The sequence below is a fragment of the Chlorocebus sabaeus genome, chromosome 8 (genome assembly GCF_047675955.1).
Source record: "Chlorocebus sabaeus isolate Y175 chromosome 8, mChlSab1.0.hap1, whole genome shotgun sequence".
Lineage (NCBI taxonomy): Eukaryota > Metazoa > Chordata > Mammalia > Primates > Cercopithecidae > Chlorocebus > Chlorocebus sabaeus.
The window spans coordinates 77,518,273-77,537,201 of NC_132911.1; the positions used below are offsets into that span (position 1 = coordinate 77,518,273).

General features: G+C 36.6%; 1 protein-coding gene across 14 annotated transcripts in view; it reads right to left on the reverse strand.

Annotated features, from left to right (window-relative positions):
• Positions 1-18,929, reverse strand: part of STAU2 (staufen double-stranded RNA binding protein 2) — a 333,819-nt gene that overhangs the window by 102,912 nt on the left and 211,978 nt on the right. For 11 of the 14 annotated variants that reach the window (XM_008000875.3, XM_008000891.3, XM_008000890.3 and 8 more), the window contains one exon: positions 3,657-3,770. The exons of the other annotated variants lie outside the window; for them this stretch is intronic. In XM_008000875.3, coding sequence (XP_007999066.2) covers positions 3,657-3,770 — 114 coding nt within the window. The remainder of the gene's footprint in view (positions 1-3,656; positions 3,771-18,929) is intronic. 14 annotated transcript variants of the gene reach the window in all.

Here is an 18,929-nt window from a genome sequence, read left to right on the forward strand (position 1 = left end):
CAAAATAATATGTGAAAGAGAGACCACAGTAGAACAAAGGTAGAAAAAATGAAGCTAGTTTAGAGGCTACTGCAGTCATCGGGGTTAAAAATGATAGTGACTTAAGCTAGAATGGTAAAATTGGAGGTGGTGAGAAGCGGTCAGGTCAGAGACATAATTTAGAGGAAGAGATACTGGGACAATATGTAGCATGTGAGGGGGACTAGGGGTTCAAGGAAAGCTCCAAGGACGGTCTGAGCAACAAGGTAATGATGGTAACATTCACTGGGACAGAGGAAAGGACAGAAGAGGTAGGAGCACGCATGGTAGGGGGAGTCAGGGAACAAAGTGTTCTATAAATTTGGACATCATCCGCATACAGATGGTATTGAATCTTTCCCCTGATCGTTTTGCATATCCATATCAACTTCTGATAGAGAAATTTCACTTAACAGTCTCTGTCCTGTTACCCTTTAATACAGCAAATGAATGCACAAGGTAATATATTCAATTTCCACTTCACTAAGTTCCTAGAATTACATTTTTAAAAAACAAGAAGATAAGCTATAAAGGTTCAAGTCTAGAGAGTTCTTCCATTTCTTGCCTTCGTTTTCCACACAGGTAAGAACAACCTGAGTTTCCTAAGAAGGACCACTTCCAAATTTCACATATACTTTTTTTCTCAGAATACTAAATCTGTTTGGTCAACTGCATTGGGCCAAATGGATTATGATTAGAAACTTTTAAAAAAATGATTATGATTTTTCTTGCTTTAAAATGTTTCCCTGTTTACTAGCATTTACAAATTAATGGGTGAAAAAGCATTTAGTGGTCCAAGTTTTCCACCTTATGAGATCAAGCTGATGCTGCTATGGTGAAGGAGTACGTTTTCCTTAGACAGACCCTCAGGTTGGGGAGAGGGTAATGGCAACATAATGCAGAAAAGCCAGAGGGTATGAAGCGGGGGTTTACTTTGTGTCTCCTTTCTCCAGGGAGCCCAATTATCCAAGAACAAGAGAGGAGCAGTGATCACACCACCTACTTTCCACCTCCTGGGCCACTACAATAGTGTTTGATGTACAGGATGATTATTCCTGTCCGTCATTTATTTCAGTCATTTATTCATCTACCAATTTGACCATTATCAACACATTTCCTGAAAGTTTCTATCTTAAAATTTCATGCAAATTTGTCATCTATAAAATAGTTGTATTTGCTTTAATATAAAAATGTCTTAAGTGATCACTGAGTGCAACTGACATTTAGTTAGTTGTAGTGAGTCTATGTACAATCGTGCAGGTGTACACTGCACACCTCAATGGGGTGCATTCACACTGCAGTTATTGTGATTTATTACAAATATTTCTGTCAGATGGCAGTAAAATGCCTTGAGGAAGAGGTACTATTTTTCTAATTTGTAAAGGTGTCATATGGGTGAACAGTAGCCCTGAACTTTGAGTACCTTGGCATAGGAACTTGGCACAAGCCCGAACTAGCCTCATTATCTTATATATGAAGAAGCCAAATCCCCAAGAGGTGAAGAAACAAGGTCCCAGAGCTAGTTCAAGGCAAAACTGCATTTGATCCCAGTCTGCACTCTCACTCCAGTGTTACAGCAACATGCCACCTGTGTGAACAGTGGGTTGCTCTTTTCACAGGTGTGGGTTACTGATGCGCTCTTTCATTTCTTTGCTCAGTCTTAGAAGAATCCTTTCCAAGACAGGTATCCCATGCTGCTTTTGACATTTGCCTCTACCATGAGTGGATACATAGATAGATACAAAGTTAATTACACTGTACTCGCCCAGTATTCAAAAAGGTGAAGTTGCTAGACTGAGAGCAAGAACCATGTCTGACATTCTCCTCATGTATCCTTAGCACCTAGCTTACAATTTATAGTTTATACAAGGAAACGTAATACTCTGCTGTAAGCTAATTTAGGCCATGCCCCTCAGGTTCCTACTGCACTCTCTTCTACAGCTAGGGCGTATGTCAAAGTAAAACCCTCAGAGGCACTGGAGTGGTCTCTAAGCTGCTTTCCGTATTAATATGGTACAATTGTTTATTTTTGGTTGGGCTCATTCAACCTGGACCAGGAAGATCAGCTATAGAATCATAACAGCACTGGAATGGATCTTGTAAGTCATCTAACCCAACTCCTTCATTTAACATAACCAGGAAACAGAGTTGCAAGGAAGTAACAGAATCCATCCAGGTAGCTGCAGCAAACCTAGACTATGGTTCATTCCTAAAACTCCGATTTTCTGACCATCAATTATTTGATCTTCCCTAAATATCACAATACTTCCCCACCAATGAATGAATAATGACTGGAAACAAACAATGTCAGAGACATTGTGAACTAGAAAGGTGTGTCTTTAAGAATGTTTTCCAAGATCTTGTTTGAGTTGGACAATGATAAACCATGAGTCTGAGAAGATAGCCTATTTATTCTTTCCAAGCAAGAGGTACTACTGAGATAGAAGAAAAGAAGATTAGTTAGGTAAGACTATTAGTAAGTCCTCAAATTTACTGAAAAATGGATATAAAGCTGGATTATAGTTGTTCTGTACATGAATGGTTAATTTAGAAAGCATAACTGGTTAGTCATACAGCAAACTATGTATGTCTATTTACTCTGACTCCAAGCCAGAAATCCTATGACTTAGAACATTAGTTTAGTCTAAAGTGATTATTTTAACGAAAAATATGTATTCTTTTGTAAACAGGATGTATTCTCAAGCTGCTATCTAAAAGGAATTTGTTTATCAAGAAACAATACACTTTTCAGATTTTTAGCTTTATTTCAGAATTAAACCCTCAAAAGTAAAAACAACACTGGAACTTCATTTCAATAATATCCCAAGTTATGGGACTACGTTGATGGCTCTGAAAGTTTACACAGTTCTATGTACAGTCATGTGCTGCATGATGACGTTTTGGTCAATAACAGACCACAAATATAATTGTGCTCTCAGAAGGTTACAATATCATCTTTTTACTGTACCCTTTCTATGTTTAAATATACAGATACCATTGCATTAAATTACCTGTGGTATTCAACACAGTAACAAGCTGTACACGTTTGTAGCCTGGGAGCAGGAGGCTCTACCACATAGCCTAGGTGTGTGGTAGGCTCTAGTATTTAGGTTTGTGTAAGTCCATTCTGTGATGCTTGCACAACAACAAAATCACCCCATGATGCATTTCTCACAACATATCCTTGTCATTAAGTGACGTATCACTTCTATAATTCTATAGAATTCTATATCACTTCTATAATTATAATTCTATAATACAACACTCTTTTTAACAGAACCAAATGAGTGTATTACAGTGAGACTCCACTGTTATCTATATTGTTTTGTTGACCCTTCCTCTCATATATAACTATTAAAGATAAAAATAACCTGTGGGGCAACTATTTCTTTCTCATAAAATAATTCTATATTTAAAATAATAATGAACTGCAAACAAGAAATCTAAAATAATTTAAATCTCCTATGATATCAATTTCCCAACACAATCAATTTTGATTTTTCAAGTCTAGCAGATGATGCTAGCGGATAACATATTAAGGAAAGCAAAGCTGCGTGTGTGCACATAGCTTCCATTTTGATGGCCTTCCATTTCCAAGCTGGGCCATAACACAGCAAAATGGCAGTGGCATATTATACCTGATCATGGCTGGCTTCAATGGAGCTTCCAATAGCATGGAAAGTCATCTGCACAGGGGCTAATGTCAGACAGGTCACACACTCTTTGCCACTTTGTCTATCACAGTAGTGAACCTATAACAGAACACACGCAATCCACTGAACACCATTTTCAGAGGGGACAAGATGCAATAGGTCCTTTTGCAAAGGGTCTAGATTTCAGGAAAATTCAAGTAATTTACACAGAACACACTTTAAATATCTAAAACCTTACTGAACCCCTCTAATATCTAGGATTTGAATTGAATCTATTAATCCCATCTTAAGTCTTTTTGAAGATTTAAGGGAGTTTAGGAAATGCTATGCAAAGTGCTTTTACATTATAGCTAGTAGAAAAATTCACAACTAAATGCTACAGCTATCTTTCAAGTCCAGCTTTTTATAATACATGATCCATAAAGGGCTCAAGCATAAGCTGAAGTCAAAGTTCATCTGATTCTAATGTAACTTTGTCAACCTGAATTTTCTCTCCTCTTTGACTGCATGTGTATATGACTGCCACATAATTGGTATTGACACTCTTCTATTTCTACAGTATAGTCCCTACAAAACCACTGTTGAATATATATCACTATATCATGTTCTGTTTGAAATTGTGACATTACAACCAAATTGAATTAAACTGAAATGATTTGTAATGTGCAGACCAAAATAAAGTGGTCACAATATTATCTTTCATTTAGTTAAATATAATTAACCTTTATTAAAGCCACATGTAAGACACTCCACATCAGAGGTAGGGTACATGGGGAAGGGGGAAGAGTTTGAGTCCATCTTCCCATTAAGAAAATTTCCATCCTTCCATTTATCTACTATCAAAAACTTCCAGGTTTTTAAAATTGTAAGCTAATAAAGTAAAAAGAGCATCACTTTTGTAATAAAATTAATGAAAATATGCCTATAGAATAAAATGGGGTTCCTACTTATTAGAGAGAAAATTGGTTTTATTAGCTATAACTTGCTCAATTTGTTAAATGTGTATAGATTTAGGATAAAGGCTTAAGTGAAAATCTTTAATTTGTGAGGAAGAAAATTAAAACACATACCTGAGTTAGTTCCTTGTCTTGGTTTTTATTCTATACCTGAGTTATTTCCTTGTCTTGGGTTTTATTCTAATTGCTGCATAATGTCCATATATTTTTATTGCAGAATATGGCCTACGTTTATTTTATCAGGTATAATATGGATCTGACTGAAAATTACAATATGAGCCCCGTCTAATGGCTTAATAATTCAAGTTTTTTAAACCACTAGGGCTGTTAAGAACGGCCATCATTTTTCCTGGAGGTAGGGAAACTTCCTCCTGGGAATCTATAAAAGTAGTTTAGAGCTCAAATCAAGTCAACATAAAAGCCTTATTCCCAAAGTACTATAAAGATTTTGTTATAAAAAATATTTTTACCAAGTTAACCTTGGGGAAAAAGGTTTGACAACCATTCTAATTCACCATCTTACACTTCCTGAGCAAATTAAAAGCTCAGTCGATGTATACGAGTTCAAGAATGTGGAAGTGTTGTTTACTATGCAGCAACTAGGTATGAAGGGGAAAAATGAAACTTATCACGTAACAGGTTTATGTAAAAGCCAATAAATGCTGACACTATAATAGCAACAGTTCACAATCATTTATGGTACGGTTAAACTATTATGTCTGATATAGTGCTATTATAAAACATGCTCTTTTAAAATTTAACAAAATATAATTACCCTTTCGACACCAACTGAAAGGCTGTATGAAAGACATGACAATCTCCTAAATATACAGTGACAGTAAACACACTTCTATGTCAGCTGACTTACTGCAGCTCTATTCTTTCTCCTAGAGAAATGAAAATTAGAAAGGACAAAAATAGGACAATCGCAGTCAAAAAAATAAACTTTAAACTTCATTTCCATCAGTGACTCAGATACCATTATTGAGAGAGATAACTTTTCTCCCAACTGTATACAATTCACTGTGAAGCCTGCAAGTACCTAATAAAACACTGTGTCCTACAGACATTCAATATGAGTGTGTTTACATATATAACTCATATATGAAAGATAAATGTAAAGGTGCAAGTTAGCACACAGCTCCAAAGATGTCACAGCACCCAATGATGTGACAGAGATTGCTAGTTGTCCTCCAAAATTCTTCCAGAGTAATTCTTAGCCAGGCACTTGGAAGCAAAGAATAAAGACCATATTTTCCAGGTTCCCTTGCAACTGGCGATATAACTAAGTAGACTGTAAAAGAAGGAATTATGCGGCAGCTTCCTGAAAACTTTTAAAAGAGGTTTCAAGTGCGTGCCTTTTGCTCTTTTTTATCCATTTTGCCAACCTGCTGTTTGGAGTATAGGTATTATCATCTTGACCATGAGGACAAAGGCCAAAACCTAGATGAGAGTAGTGAATTGGAAGGGACCTGGGTCCATGAGGACTTCATGGAACAGAACCATCATGCCAGCTGTAGCCTGCAAGCTTATGGACCTTTAAGTGACAAAAAAAATAATTGCTGTATTGTTTAAGCCACTGGGCTTTTTATCACTCACAAAATAACCTAATCTCAGTGAGATTTTTTCCTATTGGCCCAGAATTGACACCAAGACCCATGGTCAAAACCAAAAGAAGCTCTAGAGAGCTGGCAATATTTAGGGCTAGGCTTTCCCCCAACCCCCCCTTGTAAAAGTCAGCACAACTGATCCAATCACAAAGAACACACAAAGGAACAAAGGATGGGGGGGGGGTGCATCAGGAGGGAATCATCTGGATTGTCAGCCTGATGAGAAATACAGTATTTCCAGCGAGTGGGTAGCTCTAGGAGAATAGCTGATAGAGAGTGGGAATACCTGCAAGAAGGGGAGGCTGACATTTCACTCCCTGGTGGGAGGCTTGCTGAGAACCAAAACTGTAGGCCCCTTTTGAATAGAAAATTTGACCGAGTTTGCTGTATGTCCCTGGCAGTTTAGAAGCATATGAAAATATAGAAATTGGGCTTGGAGGTATCTGAGAGCTTACTGAAGGAGTCCTAGGTAGGTAGTGTACCTGAAAAAACAAAAAGATAAAGGAAGATATGATCACTTCCTACCCCCATGGACCTTGAACAGCATGAGAGAATCCCAGCAGAAGCCAAGGGGCTACTCAGGCCAGCCAAAGTAACACTCACCAACAGAGGGGCAGAGCACAGACCACTGGTAAAGCCCAAAGGAAACGTGGCTTTCCCTCAGGGCCAGAGGAGGCCACTGACTCAAGAGACATGGACATGATGTACATGGAAAAGCACAATGGAGGCCACCAGGAGTGGATGAAACCAGGATGAGTAGCAGCTTCCTCTACCCTAGTCACCCTCCAATCCTCCAGAGCAGTAATAGAGGTAAAGTATGCAGGAAGATGTCTCCGAGCCAGGTTAAGCTCCCACCCCACCAACCACAAATACAGATGCTGGAGTGACAGGAGGAGTGAAAGAGATCAATGTACACTCTCCCTCCTCTAAGTCTCTGGAGCCAAAATGAATGGCTTGCAATGGAAGGATATGAACTTGGAGTTTGACATTGATGAATTAGACTTTTAAAAACTAAAAGCTAGCCAGAAAACTATGGAATTTGCCAAAGATATCACAAAGGAACATGAATGGGAGATGTGGCAGGGCACAGAGGAAGGGGGTGACTGGAGAAAGAGAAAATCATTGTGTTACATCCCTACTGCATTGAGACTGCTCAGTAAACCAGATAAAAATATGTAGGAAAAAACATGAAACTCTTGCTTGAGGACCCAATTTCAAATTAAACGTAATAATATGCTGATAAAAGGCCTTAAGAAAAAGTCATATTTTACATACTCAACCAATGACTCATAAAGACAAGTTAAATATGGCTTTCTTCAGGTATATATTTTCTTCCTGGAAATAAAAATATCAGTGTTCATGAAACTGCGAATTTAAAAAAATATGTGAATGACATTTTGAAATTCACTCTTCTAAGTCTAAAAATGCCTCTTATGATTCAAAGCATTTGCAGGAACCACGAATCTTAGAACACTATATTAAAATAATTAGGGCAACAAAATTCCATTCATTGTGTCTGTAACACACAAATCTTCAGAACTGACTGGGTAAACTCTTTCTGCTAGAACAAAGCAGTGCATTTCTACAAACGTGGTCCTAAAAATTCCAATGCACAATGTCATAGGACCTGGATTTTTATGAAAGGTGAATAAAGGTAATTATAGAAAATTACAAAAGAGTCATCACCCTGTGTTTTGTAAACCAATAATAAAATCCTAAGGCCCCAGCAACCAACTTAGTAGATCCCCTCTGAGTCAAGGGGACCTCAGAGAAACCGGAAAAACTGAATTCCCAGCCATGACAGAAAGGGAGGTTGGATATGCGCAGTCATTTTAGGCATAACTAACCAATATTAACATTGAAATAGAGATCATAAGACTGATGAAACATGTTATTTGTGGCAATATGGTTCTAAGTTCCAACCTGACTCTGGTATAGCATCATATGACAGATAGCAGGCCCTGAAGGAAATTAAAATATTTTACCCCAATATATATTTATATGACATACCTTGAAATGGCCCTGCAAAGCAGTCTCTTGTGGGAGGAACTTGCGCCTGTAGAGAAACTCCATTAATGTGGCCAAGCCTCCCCCTTTTTAGGTCTTTCCTGGGTCTAAGAGATGAAATGAGAGTCTGGGCTGAGCACGGTGGCTCACACCTGTAATCCCGGTGCTTTCGAAGGCCAACAGAGGAGGATTCCTTGAACCCAGGAGTTTCAGACCAACCTGGGCAACACAGGGAGACCCCATCTCTACAAAAAAAATTAGCCAGGGGTGGTGTGCCCAGGAGTTTCAGGCTGCAGTGATCCATAACTGTGCCACCGTACTCCAGCCTGGGTGACAGAGCGAGACCTTGTCTCAAAAATATAAAAAATTTTAAAAATGAGAGTCTGACAACTTTTAAGGTCTGAAAAGAGACATTTACCATCTATTCTCTCTGAAGGCTGTTACCTATGAGGCTTCATCTATATAACAAGAACCTTGACCTCCACAACCATTCCCTTTATCTTAAGCATTTATTTCTAAACTGACTTTGAGTCTTTAGACAAAGCTTAACACTTTCAACCAATTGCCAATCAGAAAATCTTTAAGCCACCCACGTCCTTCACTCCCCACCCAGCCTTTCACAGCTTCAGGATATTCTGCCTCCCTAGTTTGAACCAATATGCACCTTCCATGTATTGATTTGATTTTACCTACAATTCCTGTCTCCCTAAAATGTAACTACAATGACTAGGGCACACTTTCTCAGGACCTCTTGAGACTGTTTCTTGGGCTATGGTCACTCATTGGCTTAGAATAGACTTCTTTAAAAATACTTCAGAGTTTGGTTTATCAACAGTTTAAGATTTATTATTTATCAATTATACCATTTTGCTGCCTTTGGTACTCTAAAATGCGAGCAATCAATCTTGATTTTTATAATGGTGTAGGGCTTCTTCTGGATTTATAACACCATCAACTACTATAAATTGATACTTTGTTTCTTTCTCATGAATTTACAAAAACTATTCCACTGAAAGGTGAGTTGTAAATTTCAATATATCAATTAAATAAGATGGCTTTCTTTGAAATTTGCAAATCTATAATTTTTAAGGTAAGTTGCCTAGTTTGATTTGTAATCTCATAAACCCAGATGAGACACTATACTTGAGATGGTATACTACATTTCCTAGTTTGATATGTACTCTTCTAAACCCAGATGAGATATTATACTTTAGGATTCTGATACTGACTTTGCCAGTCTAAAGATTTCCTTTTTTCTGAAGAGAAAATCAGGAAGTATTCATAGAATCACTTCAAATATTCATAGAATTTAAGAAAACGGACAAGGCACTGTGGTTCACACCTGTAATCTCAGCACTTTACGAGGTCAAGGTACGAGAACTGTTTGAGGCCAGGAGTTTGAGACCAGCATAGGCAAGAGAGAGAGAGGAGACCCTGTTTCTATTTGAATGAATGAATGAATGAATGAATGGTTTTAAATTACATAAAATGCTAGGTGTGTGAAATTTTTTCATGCTGTTTTGAAAATATGAGGGACCATCCAAATACAAATTTAAATTTCCTACCACCAGCTCTGAAAAGAAGTTGAGTCAAACTATTTCCTGCAGAGCTAAAAGTTCTTGATGTTGCATGACTACTAAATATTTTACTAATCTCAGCAGGGAACTGGGTTAACTGCTTGTCTGTCAGATGTTTTTAATGGCCACCCCCTATGGAACAAAAATGAGGAGGGTATAAAAAAGACCTATGTTTAAAGAAAGTTCCTTGTTAGATCATTAAGGTATCTGATACACAGCACAATCACTGTGTTAAGAAAACATATATTTGATGAGTACACCTCAGATTCATTAACTGTGGAGTTGACTTCATAGCAGTAGGTAGCAATTCCACTGTAGGTACTGCACAGAGGCCTTGCACAGAAGAGTACAGGCAGTAAAGAGCTGAAGAGTGACAGTTTAACACTAAATCTTAGGAGACTCAAAACATGTTTGATTCTTGCAGCATCTGCACCCCAGTTGTACAAAGGACCTAAATCTTTATTAAGACAAAATAGCATGTTCTTAGCAAGGCGCAAAGCAGCTTTCTTTCATAAATATTGAACTAAATAAGTAGATTAAGTTGGTTTCAAAACGTTCTTTACTACTTTTTTAGATCACTTGATGACATGTAAATTATTGTATTTATTTAACTATAGTCAACAGTACAAATCTACATTATGTTAGTTCTATTTATAACTAATTAATGTATAAGTAAACAAAATTAATTTATCCACGAAAAGTATATAGAACTGTAGCTAGCTCATGATTAGCATTAATAAATATCATAGTCTTATTATAACACATTCACTCATAATGTAATAACATAAATGATAAGATATATAATCACTGAGAGTGATACTAATGAGAATAATATCTGTTACTGTCTCTTCAGTTTTTTTCCCAATCCTTTCCATAACTAACAAACACCATATCCACTTCTTTGTAACAAAAATGTGAACATACATTTAACATGCTTGGTCGTGTACCAGTGTTTTAGTTGACGCATAATCTGTTTCACTCTAAATGCAATATGCTTGTCACATTAATGCCTCTAAAAGGACAAGGATAAATAAATGAATGAAATCATATTACACAGACTGAGATACAAGTTGGAATTATCTTTTCTCTCTTTTAAAAATCCTATGTTTTAGATAAGCTTTGAAAATTACATGCTTATATCTGATAATCAAAATCTGGCAGTAAAGTATAAAAATTTATTTTTTTGTGTAAGCCACGGATAAAAATTATCTAACAAATGCAACAGATGTGATGTCAGCATTGTTTAGGGGGATAATAACATTCTTAAATAAGTGACAAGCATGTACATGACAAAAATCCTAAACATTTGCTCTTTGCTTTTTTTTTTTTTTTTGAGATGGAGTCTGGCTCTGTTGCCCAGGCTGGAGCACAGTGGGGCGATCTTGGCTCACTGCAAGCTCCTGGGTTCACGCCATTCTCCTGACTACAGGTGCACACCTGGCTAATTTTTTTGTATTTTTAGTAGAGATGGGGTTTCACTGTGTTAGCCAGGATGGTCTCGATCTCCTGACCTCGTGATCTGCCTGCCTCAGCCTCCCAAAGTGCTGGGATTACAGGTGTGAGCCACCGCACCTGGCCTGCTCTTTGCTTTTTAGCTTCCATTAACTATGCCAGTGAAGGTCTAGGGAGACAGATAATTAGAACATAAATTACACTTACACACACATACACAAACAATTATTTTAGTTTTACATTTCCATCAAAAGAAAACACTAAGTGATTTTTTAACAGTTTCATGTCTACCAGAAAAGGAACTTCCCTCTTTGGCAGTGTGCACTCATGTTTTGACATATCCATATACATTCATTTACGTATGTAAAAGAAGCCACATTAAATGGTAAAGGGCTTTGTAAAGAATTAACCTTTCAATAAGAACATTAAAGGAAAATTATGGTTACACAGGTAGTCAGTATACCATCAAACCAGTACAAACTCTTTTCTCTATGGGGCAAACTCTACTATTTCTAATGTATTAGAATTCTGTTGTATTGAATATCACTTCAAAAAATAGATATCAAACACAAGACCTTACAAATCTTCTTATATACTGGCTTAATTCATAATGGCATTTAATTTTTTTTACAAAAATATTTTAACATGGTGCTTTCTACTCAGGAATTACAGATTTTCAAAATGTATAATATATATTTGAATTGAAAATACAGTTACATTTATGACAGACCATTTATGATTTCCACATCCAGACAAGATGAAATAGATTAACTTTTCCTTATTTTTCCTGCTTAACTACAAAAAGCTCTGGACGTTATACATAAAATAAGCATAAGGGGATTGTGAAATGTGGAGAGAAGGTGGAAGACTGACTAAGGTCTTTGGGACCCAAGGAATAATACAGTGGTGAATTCCTGAGTTTTCGTTTTGCTTTACATATCCTGGGCTGGGTACTAGAAAAGCCAGCAACTTAAGAATGCCAATGGGTATAGGCAGGAAAAAACAGCCCTAAGAAAGTCTGCTCTTTCTAACCAAAGGACCAGAAAAATAATAATATAACAAGATATAAATCTTTTAGGCAATAACTGCCCTACTCCAGGCAAACACCATGGAAAAAATGGCAGATCCACCTCCATCCCTAACAGCAAAAGGCAATTTGGAAGGCTACACTTTCCCCCTCACCAGACTGTAATGAGGTGACCCAATTTCCTTGCTAAACTTGTGACAGAGAAGGCCAAATGGGGAGTCAGAATTTTCATCCCTGTTGGATCCCTGGACAGTCACCTGTACCTGGTGATGATGGGGCGTCCTACTCCTCCTTGGCAGGGCGGTGTCAGTACAGGCATGGTGGAAGGTCAGGACTTTTACCACCACCCAGCTATAGCGATATGCCTCCTCCCAAGAAGATGTCAACAGAGGCTAGGTGGAAAATGTGAACTTCCAGAAAAAAGGCAGCACCCCTATTCCCTAACTGGTACAATGTCAGAGGAGGCTTACCGAAACAGAAATTTTAGGAACATAGTACTCAAAACGTCCAAAATTCAGTAGAAAATCACCCTTATACCAAGAACCAGAATAATCTCAACTTGAATGAGAAAAGGCAATCATCAGATGCCAACAAGATGTCACAGATGATAGGCTTATCTGACAAGTATTTTAAAGTAGCCATCATAAAAATGTTTCAATAAGCAATTACACACACACTCTTGAAACAGATTTTTAAAAATAGTCTCACGAAAGAAATACAGGGTAACTTAGTAGATGGGCTTCATAGCAAAATGGAAAGAACAGAAGAAAGTATCACTGAACTTGAAGATAGAAAAATATAAGCTTCCCAATCTGAAAAACAGAGAAAAACAGACTGAGAAAAAAATAAATAGTGCTTCAAGGGTCTGTGAGATCATAACAATCTAGTAACTTGTGTCATCAGGGTCCCAGAAGGAGAAGAGATAAGTGGGACTGAAAAAAATTCAAAAAAATAATGGCTTAAAAATTACCCAGTTTTGGTAAAAGATAAACCTACACCTTTAAGAAGCTGGGTAAGCCCCAACAGGATAAAAACAAACAAATCAACACACAATCAAGCCTCTGAAAATTAAAGGCTAAGAAAAATCTTGAAAGAAGTGAGAGAGAGAAAACTCCTGACCTACAGAAGTAAAAGAATGACAGTAGTTTCTCAACAGAAACCACGGATGCCACAAAGAACAGGCATAATGTTTTCCAAGTGCTGAAAGAACTGTCAGCCCAGACTTTTATATCCAGAAAAAATATCCTTGAGGAAGAAAGGAAAACCCAAAACATTCTCAAATACAAGGAAATAGTCTGCCACCAGCATACCTACCCTGAAACAATGGCTAAAATTAAGTTAATGAAACAGAAAGGAAATTATAAAAGCAGGAAGAACAAACACGAAAAAGAGTATAAATATTGGTAAACACAACAGGCTTCCCTTCTCTTTTTGAGGTTTCTAAATTATATTTGACATTTGAAGCAAATACTATAGCACTGTCTAATGTGGTTCTAAAAGCATGTAGAGGAAATACATTATAAAGAGTCACATAAAGACACTGAGATAGGCACAGTATAGCTTTTGAGACAGTCTCACCGAAAATGCACAACCTCAATCTAATCATTTGAAAACATCAGGAAAACTCAAATTCAAGAACATTTTACAAAATAAGTAATCGATTTTCTTCAAAAGGGTTAAGATTATGAAAGACTGAAGAACTGATACTTGATTGGAAGAGACTTGAGAGACTTGACGACTAAATGCAATGTGGATCCTAGACTGGATTCTGGACCAGAAAAAGGACATCAGTAGAAAAACTGGCAAAATTTGAATAAAATCTGTACATTAGTTAAGAGTATTATATCGTTTTAAATTTCCGGGTAGTGATAATTATACTATGGTAATATAACCCATAACAATAAAGTCAGTACTATTTTTTTACTTTTCTGAAAGTTTAAAATCCCTTTTTAAGGGCCATTTACAATATGAAATAAAATCATTAGTGCTATGAATTAAGGAGACTTGAAGGTAGCCAAGAGCCTATTAAGAATAGATAATAAACTTAAGTTTTTCTTTACATGTCAGAATTTTATATTTAAAGAGTCTTCAAACAATGAAAGAAGGGAATCTAGGGGTACTAAATTTTCTCTTAATTAGAAAAACAAAGTCAGTGGGGCAATGTAGTACTGTCTACCTCTGATATGGAGAGGAAAAAAGGGTGCAGAAAACATTTCTAGTATAAAGGCCTGGAAACTTGTAATATTGAAAGCTTCATGAAAAAGAGGAGTAAAAGCTTTCTCCTTAAGACAGAGTTTTAGAGGAAAAAAAATAGTAACATAGGCCTATGCATGAGAATCACCGTAATGGGGACCAAGAAATTTAAACCAAGAAACATCAATACAAGCTACTTGATTTGCAAAAGATAAGAAGAAATAAGTTGGTGCTTAAACTACAAATCCAAATTGGTAGCAAATACCACTACCTATGACAGACTCTTTTTTAGATAGTCCTATTTTTACTCTAGGAAAGCATTTCTACCACTACAACCTTCTCCTCTATCATTCACTTCATTGCAAAAAGTTTGCACTAAAGCCACCCTAATAGGGAACAGTAACCACATAAATACCAACTCTATTAGGTTTTTCTGTGCAGCATTTGACACAGAATTTGATGGAGAGTCAGGAGAGACTACTGCCCCAGAAACTAAGAGAAAAGACAGTCCAAGAAGAAAAAAGTTTGGATTTGAGTCCAGCCAGATTAAGTGCTTCAGAAAATAAAACTCAAAACTATTCAGAGGACTGGAAACAGAATCCAAAGCCCCTATAATGTATCATTCACAAATGTCAGGATGCAATCCAACATTACTTGACATAGAATAAACAGAAAAAGGTGATTTATACTCAGCAGAAAAGACAATCGATAGACACCAAACTCAATACATCTCTGATGTTGAAACTGGGGAGATAAAAACGGTGTTTAATGCACCTATGCTAACTATATTTGAGCATGTACAGGAAAATATATCTGCAATGAATAAATGGATAGAAAATCTCTGCAGAGAAACAGAAACTAATGAAAAGGACCATATAGAAATTCTAGAAATGAAAAATATAATTACACAAAGCAAAAAAAAAAATTTACTGGATTAAGGAGATAGAAGTCAACTGAACTTATAGGTCATTAGAAATTGTACAATCTGGGCCAGGTGTGGTGGCTCATGCTTCTAATGCCAGCACTTTGGGAGGCCAAGGCAGGTGGATCTCTTGAGATGAGGAGTTTGAGACCAGCCTGACCAATATGGTGAAACTCCATCTCTACTAAAGATACAAAAATTAGCCAGGCGTTATGGTGAGTGCCTATAGTCCCAGCTACTCAGGAGGCTGAGGCAGGATAATTGCTTGAACCTGGGAGGCAGAGGGTGCAGTGGGCTGAGATTGCACCACCGCACTCTAGCCCTGGGCGACAGAGTGAGACTCCACCGAAAAAAAAAGAAAGAAAGAAAAAAAATTGTACAATCTGAAACTACGAGGAAAAAAATGAATAACGCCTCAAGGAATCTGTGGGACAATATCTAAAATGCATGTAAATGAAGTTCCAGAAGGAAAAAGAGAAAAAAGGAGACAAATCATTTGGGGGAAAAAAATGGCCAAAATTTCCCCAAATTTTATTAAAATAATAAATACATAAAGGAAAAAAGATACACAGTGAGATGAACAGTGTACCCTAAAAGATACATCCAAGTGCGTAGCCCTAGTACCTTTGAATGTGACCTTTTTTGAAAATAAAATCTTTACAGATGTAATTAAAGATCTGGGAATAGATCATTCTGAATTTCGGGTAGACTCCAAATCTAGTAACAAGTCCCTTTATAAGAGACAGCAAAGAAGAAGGCCATGTGAAGATGGAGGCAGAAACCGGAATGATGAATCTACAAGCCAAGGAAAACCAAGAATTGCCAGCAGCCACAAAAAGCTAGAGAAGAGGCACAGAACAGATTCTTCCTCAGAGCCTCTAGAAGGAACCAACCCTGCCGACACTTTGATTTCAGACTTCTGGCCGCCACAACTGTGAGAGAATAAATTTCTTTTGTTCAATCCAATGTGTTTTTATATAATCAATTATGTAATGAATATCTTACATTTAGAGATTTTGCCATATTTTGATTTATTTTATTTGAACAGATGTCAAGTTTACCAGTTAGTAATTAATTAGTCAATTCAATGAATATTTTAAAAGAATTGGTAGAATTCCAGCTTCTGACAACAGGAGAATGAATTCACAAGACAAAGTATTTTGCAGATATCAAAGTACAGACAAAATAAAAAAATATTTGAAGACACTAGAATGTTACCAAAATCAGGCAGATACCAGGGCAGAGATTTCCCTTGAAAGATCAAAATGTATGCAGTAAGAATTATGACTTTATGACTTTTTGGTTTTGTTTGCATCTTGTGCTTCTTATAGTTCTACTGGTGGAAAACTGTCGTCTTACCCGCTGGGGGACGTAGAGAAAGAGTTTAGGGTTGGCAAATGAACTAGATATTTTGGGAAGAGATCCTAGGGGAAAGCTGCAGAAGTGGCACAACTTTAAATCTGAACCTTTTACCCAAATTCCAGCTGACTGCTAAACTTCACATGCACAAGGGAGCTCTTGGAAGGCCCAATGTAAAAGTAGGCAGAAACCAGTGAGAACTGGTTGAGATTTGAAAGTCTGCTACTTTTTGAATAGAGTGCAGTCCCTAATCTGAATGCAGCTCAAATGATTGAATGCTAAAGCTTTATAGGCCTGTAATATCAGTGGCTGTGTGGCTGGCACATCAGCTAGAAATTTAGAGGAGGAAATGCCAGAATGTAAAAAAGGCAAAGAAAGTGGGCCCCAAAATATAAGCATAAACTCAGACCAAAAAATTGGCTTTCACTATATGATGCAGGCACAGAGGAGACCATAAGAGAAAATGCTGCAGTTATAAGGTAGAAATACTGAGTAGAGTATATTGGCTGAGGGATACCACCATGGGGAAGATAAGGCTTGCAGTTTTAGCCTAAGCAACTTAACCAAAAACCAAAACCAAAATAAAAGTATTAATCTGGGGAAGAAATGATGATCCAGAGTTGCAACACGTTATCCACAATGTCCATTTTTCAAACAGAAACTAAAGATATGCAAAAATCGGGAAAAAGGTAAACCACACTCATGAATAAGGCAGTCAACAGAAATTGACTCCTAACGGGTCCAGCTGTTGGATTTAGTTGACAAAAAACTTCAAAGCAGGTATGATATAGATGTTCAAAGAATTAAAGGAAAATATAATCTCAGTATCTATACAAATACGGAATCTCAACAGAGAAAAGGAACTATAAAAAAACAACTGAATGGAAATGTCAGATTTGTTGTGAAATTTTTCACAACAAAATGAAAAATGTATTATAGGGGCTCAAGAGCAAACTGGAGAGGATGGAGGGAAGAATCTAAGAATCCAAAACTTGAAGGTAGATCAATAAAAATTACATAATCCAAAAGACTAAAGAAAAATAAATGGAGCCTTTGAGGCCTGTGGGAAAATAACAGGAGATTTAACATATGTGCAACTGGAGTTTTAAAAGGAAAGGAGAAAAGGCAGAAAACTTTTTTGGAAAAAATAGTGGTCCAAAACATTCCAAAACTGGTTAATAAAAAACACACCATTATTTTACAGTTCTAAGAAGCTAAATGAATCCCAAACTAGATTAAAAACACTCCTACATGTACCATAATCAAATTGGTGAAAAACAAAGATATACAAAATATCTTAATGCTTTTAAGTATTAAGAGGAGAGATTCCTTGCTTAAGCCTAGACAAAACACAACACATGACATACATGGTCCTGTAACAACTGGCTGTCCTATGAGGAAAAAAAGTAAATTTCAACTCTTACCCCATACCATACATTAAAAATTAACTTTAAGTGGGTCTTAGCATTAAACATAAAAGCTAAAAGCATTAAATGTCCATAAGAAAAGTTCAGATAAAAAATCTTTGTGATCTTAGGGGTAGTCAAAAGATTCCTCAGATGAGACCAACAAGGCATAAACCTTAGGGGGGGAAATTGAAAATTTTACTTCATTGAAATTGAAAAACCTCTGTTTTTCAAAGAATCACATTAAGATAACAAAAAGACAAGTCATAGGGAGGGAGATAATATTTGTAATGCAAATGACTTATGGCCAGGATATAAAGAACTCTTGTAAATCAATAATTATGGGGGAAAATCCCAATTAGAAACTGAGTAAAAGATGTGGATACCTGGCAAAGATATACAAATGACCAATAAGCACATGAAATGAAGCTCATATCATTTGTCATCAGTGAAATACAAACTAAAATATCAATGAGACACCATTATACTCTCAATAAAATAAGACTGACCATATTAATGTGTACAACCCTCATACATTGCTGGTAGGAATGTAATGTATGTAACACATTAAAACAGAATCTGAAAGTTTCTTATAACATTGTATGTACACTTACCATGTGATCCAGCAATTCACTCTAAGGTATTTTCCCAAGAGAACTGGAAACATGTCTGCACAAAATCTTGTAAATGAATGTTCATAAACAGCTTTATTCATAATGGCCCCAAAGTGAAAACAATCCAAATGTCCA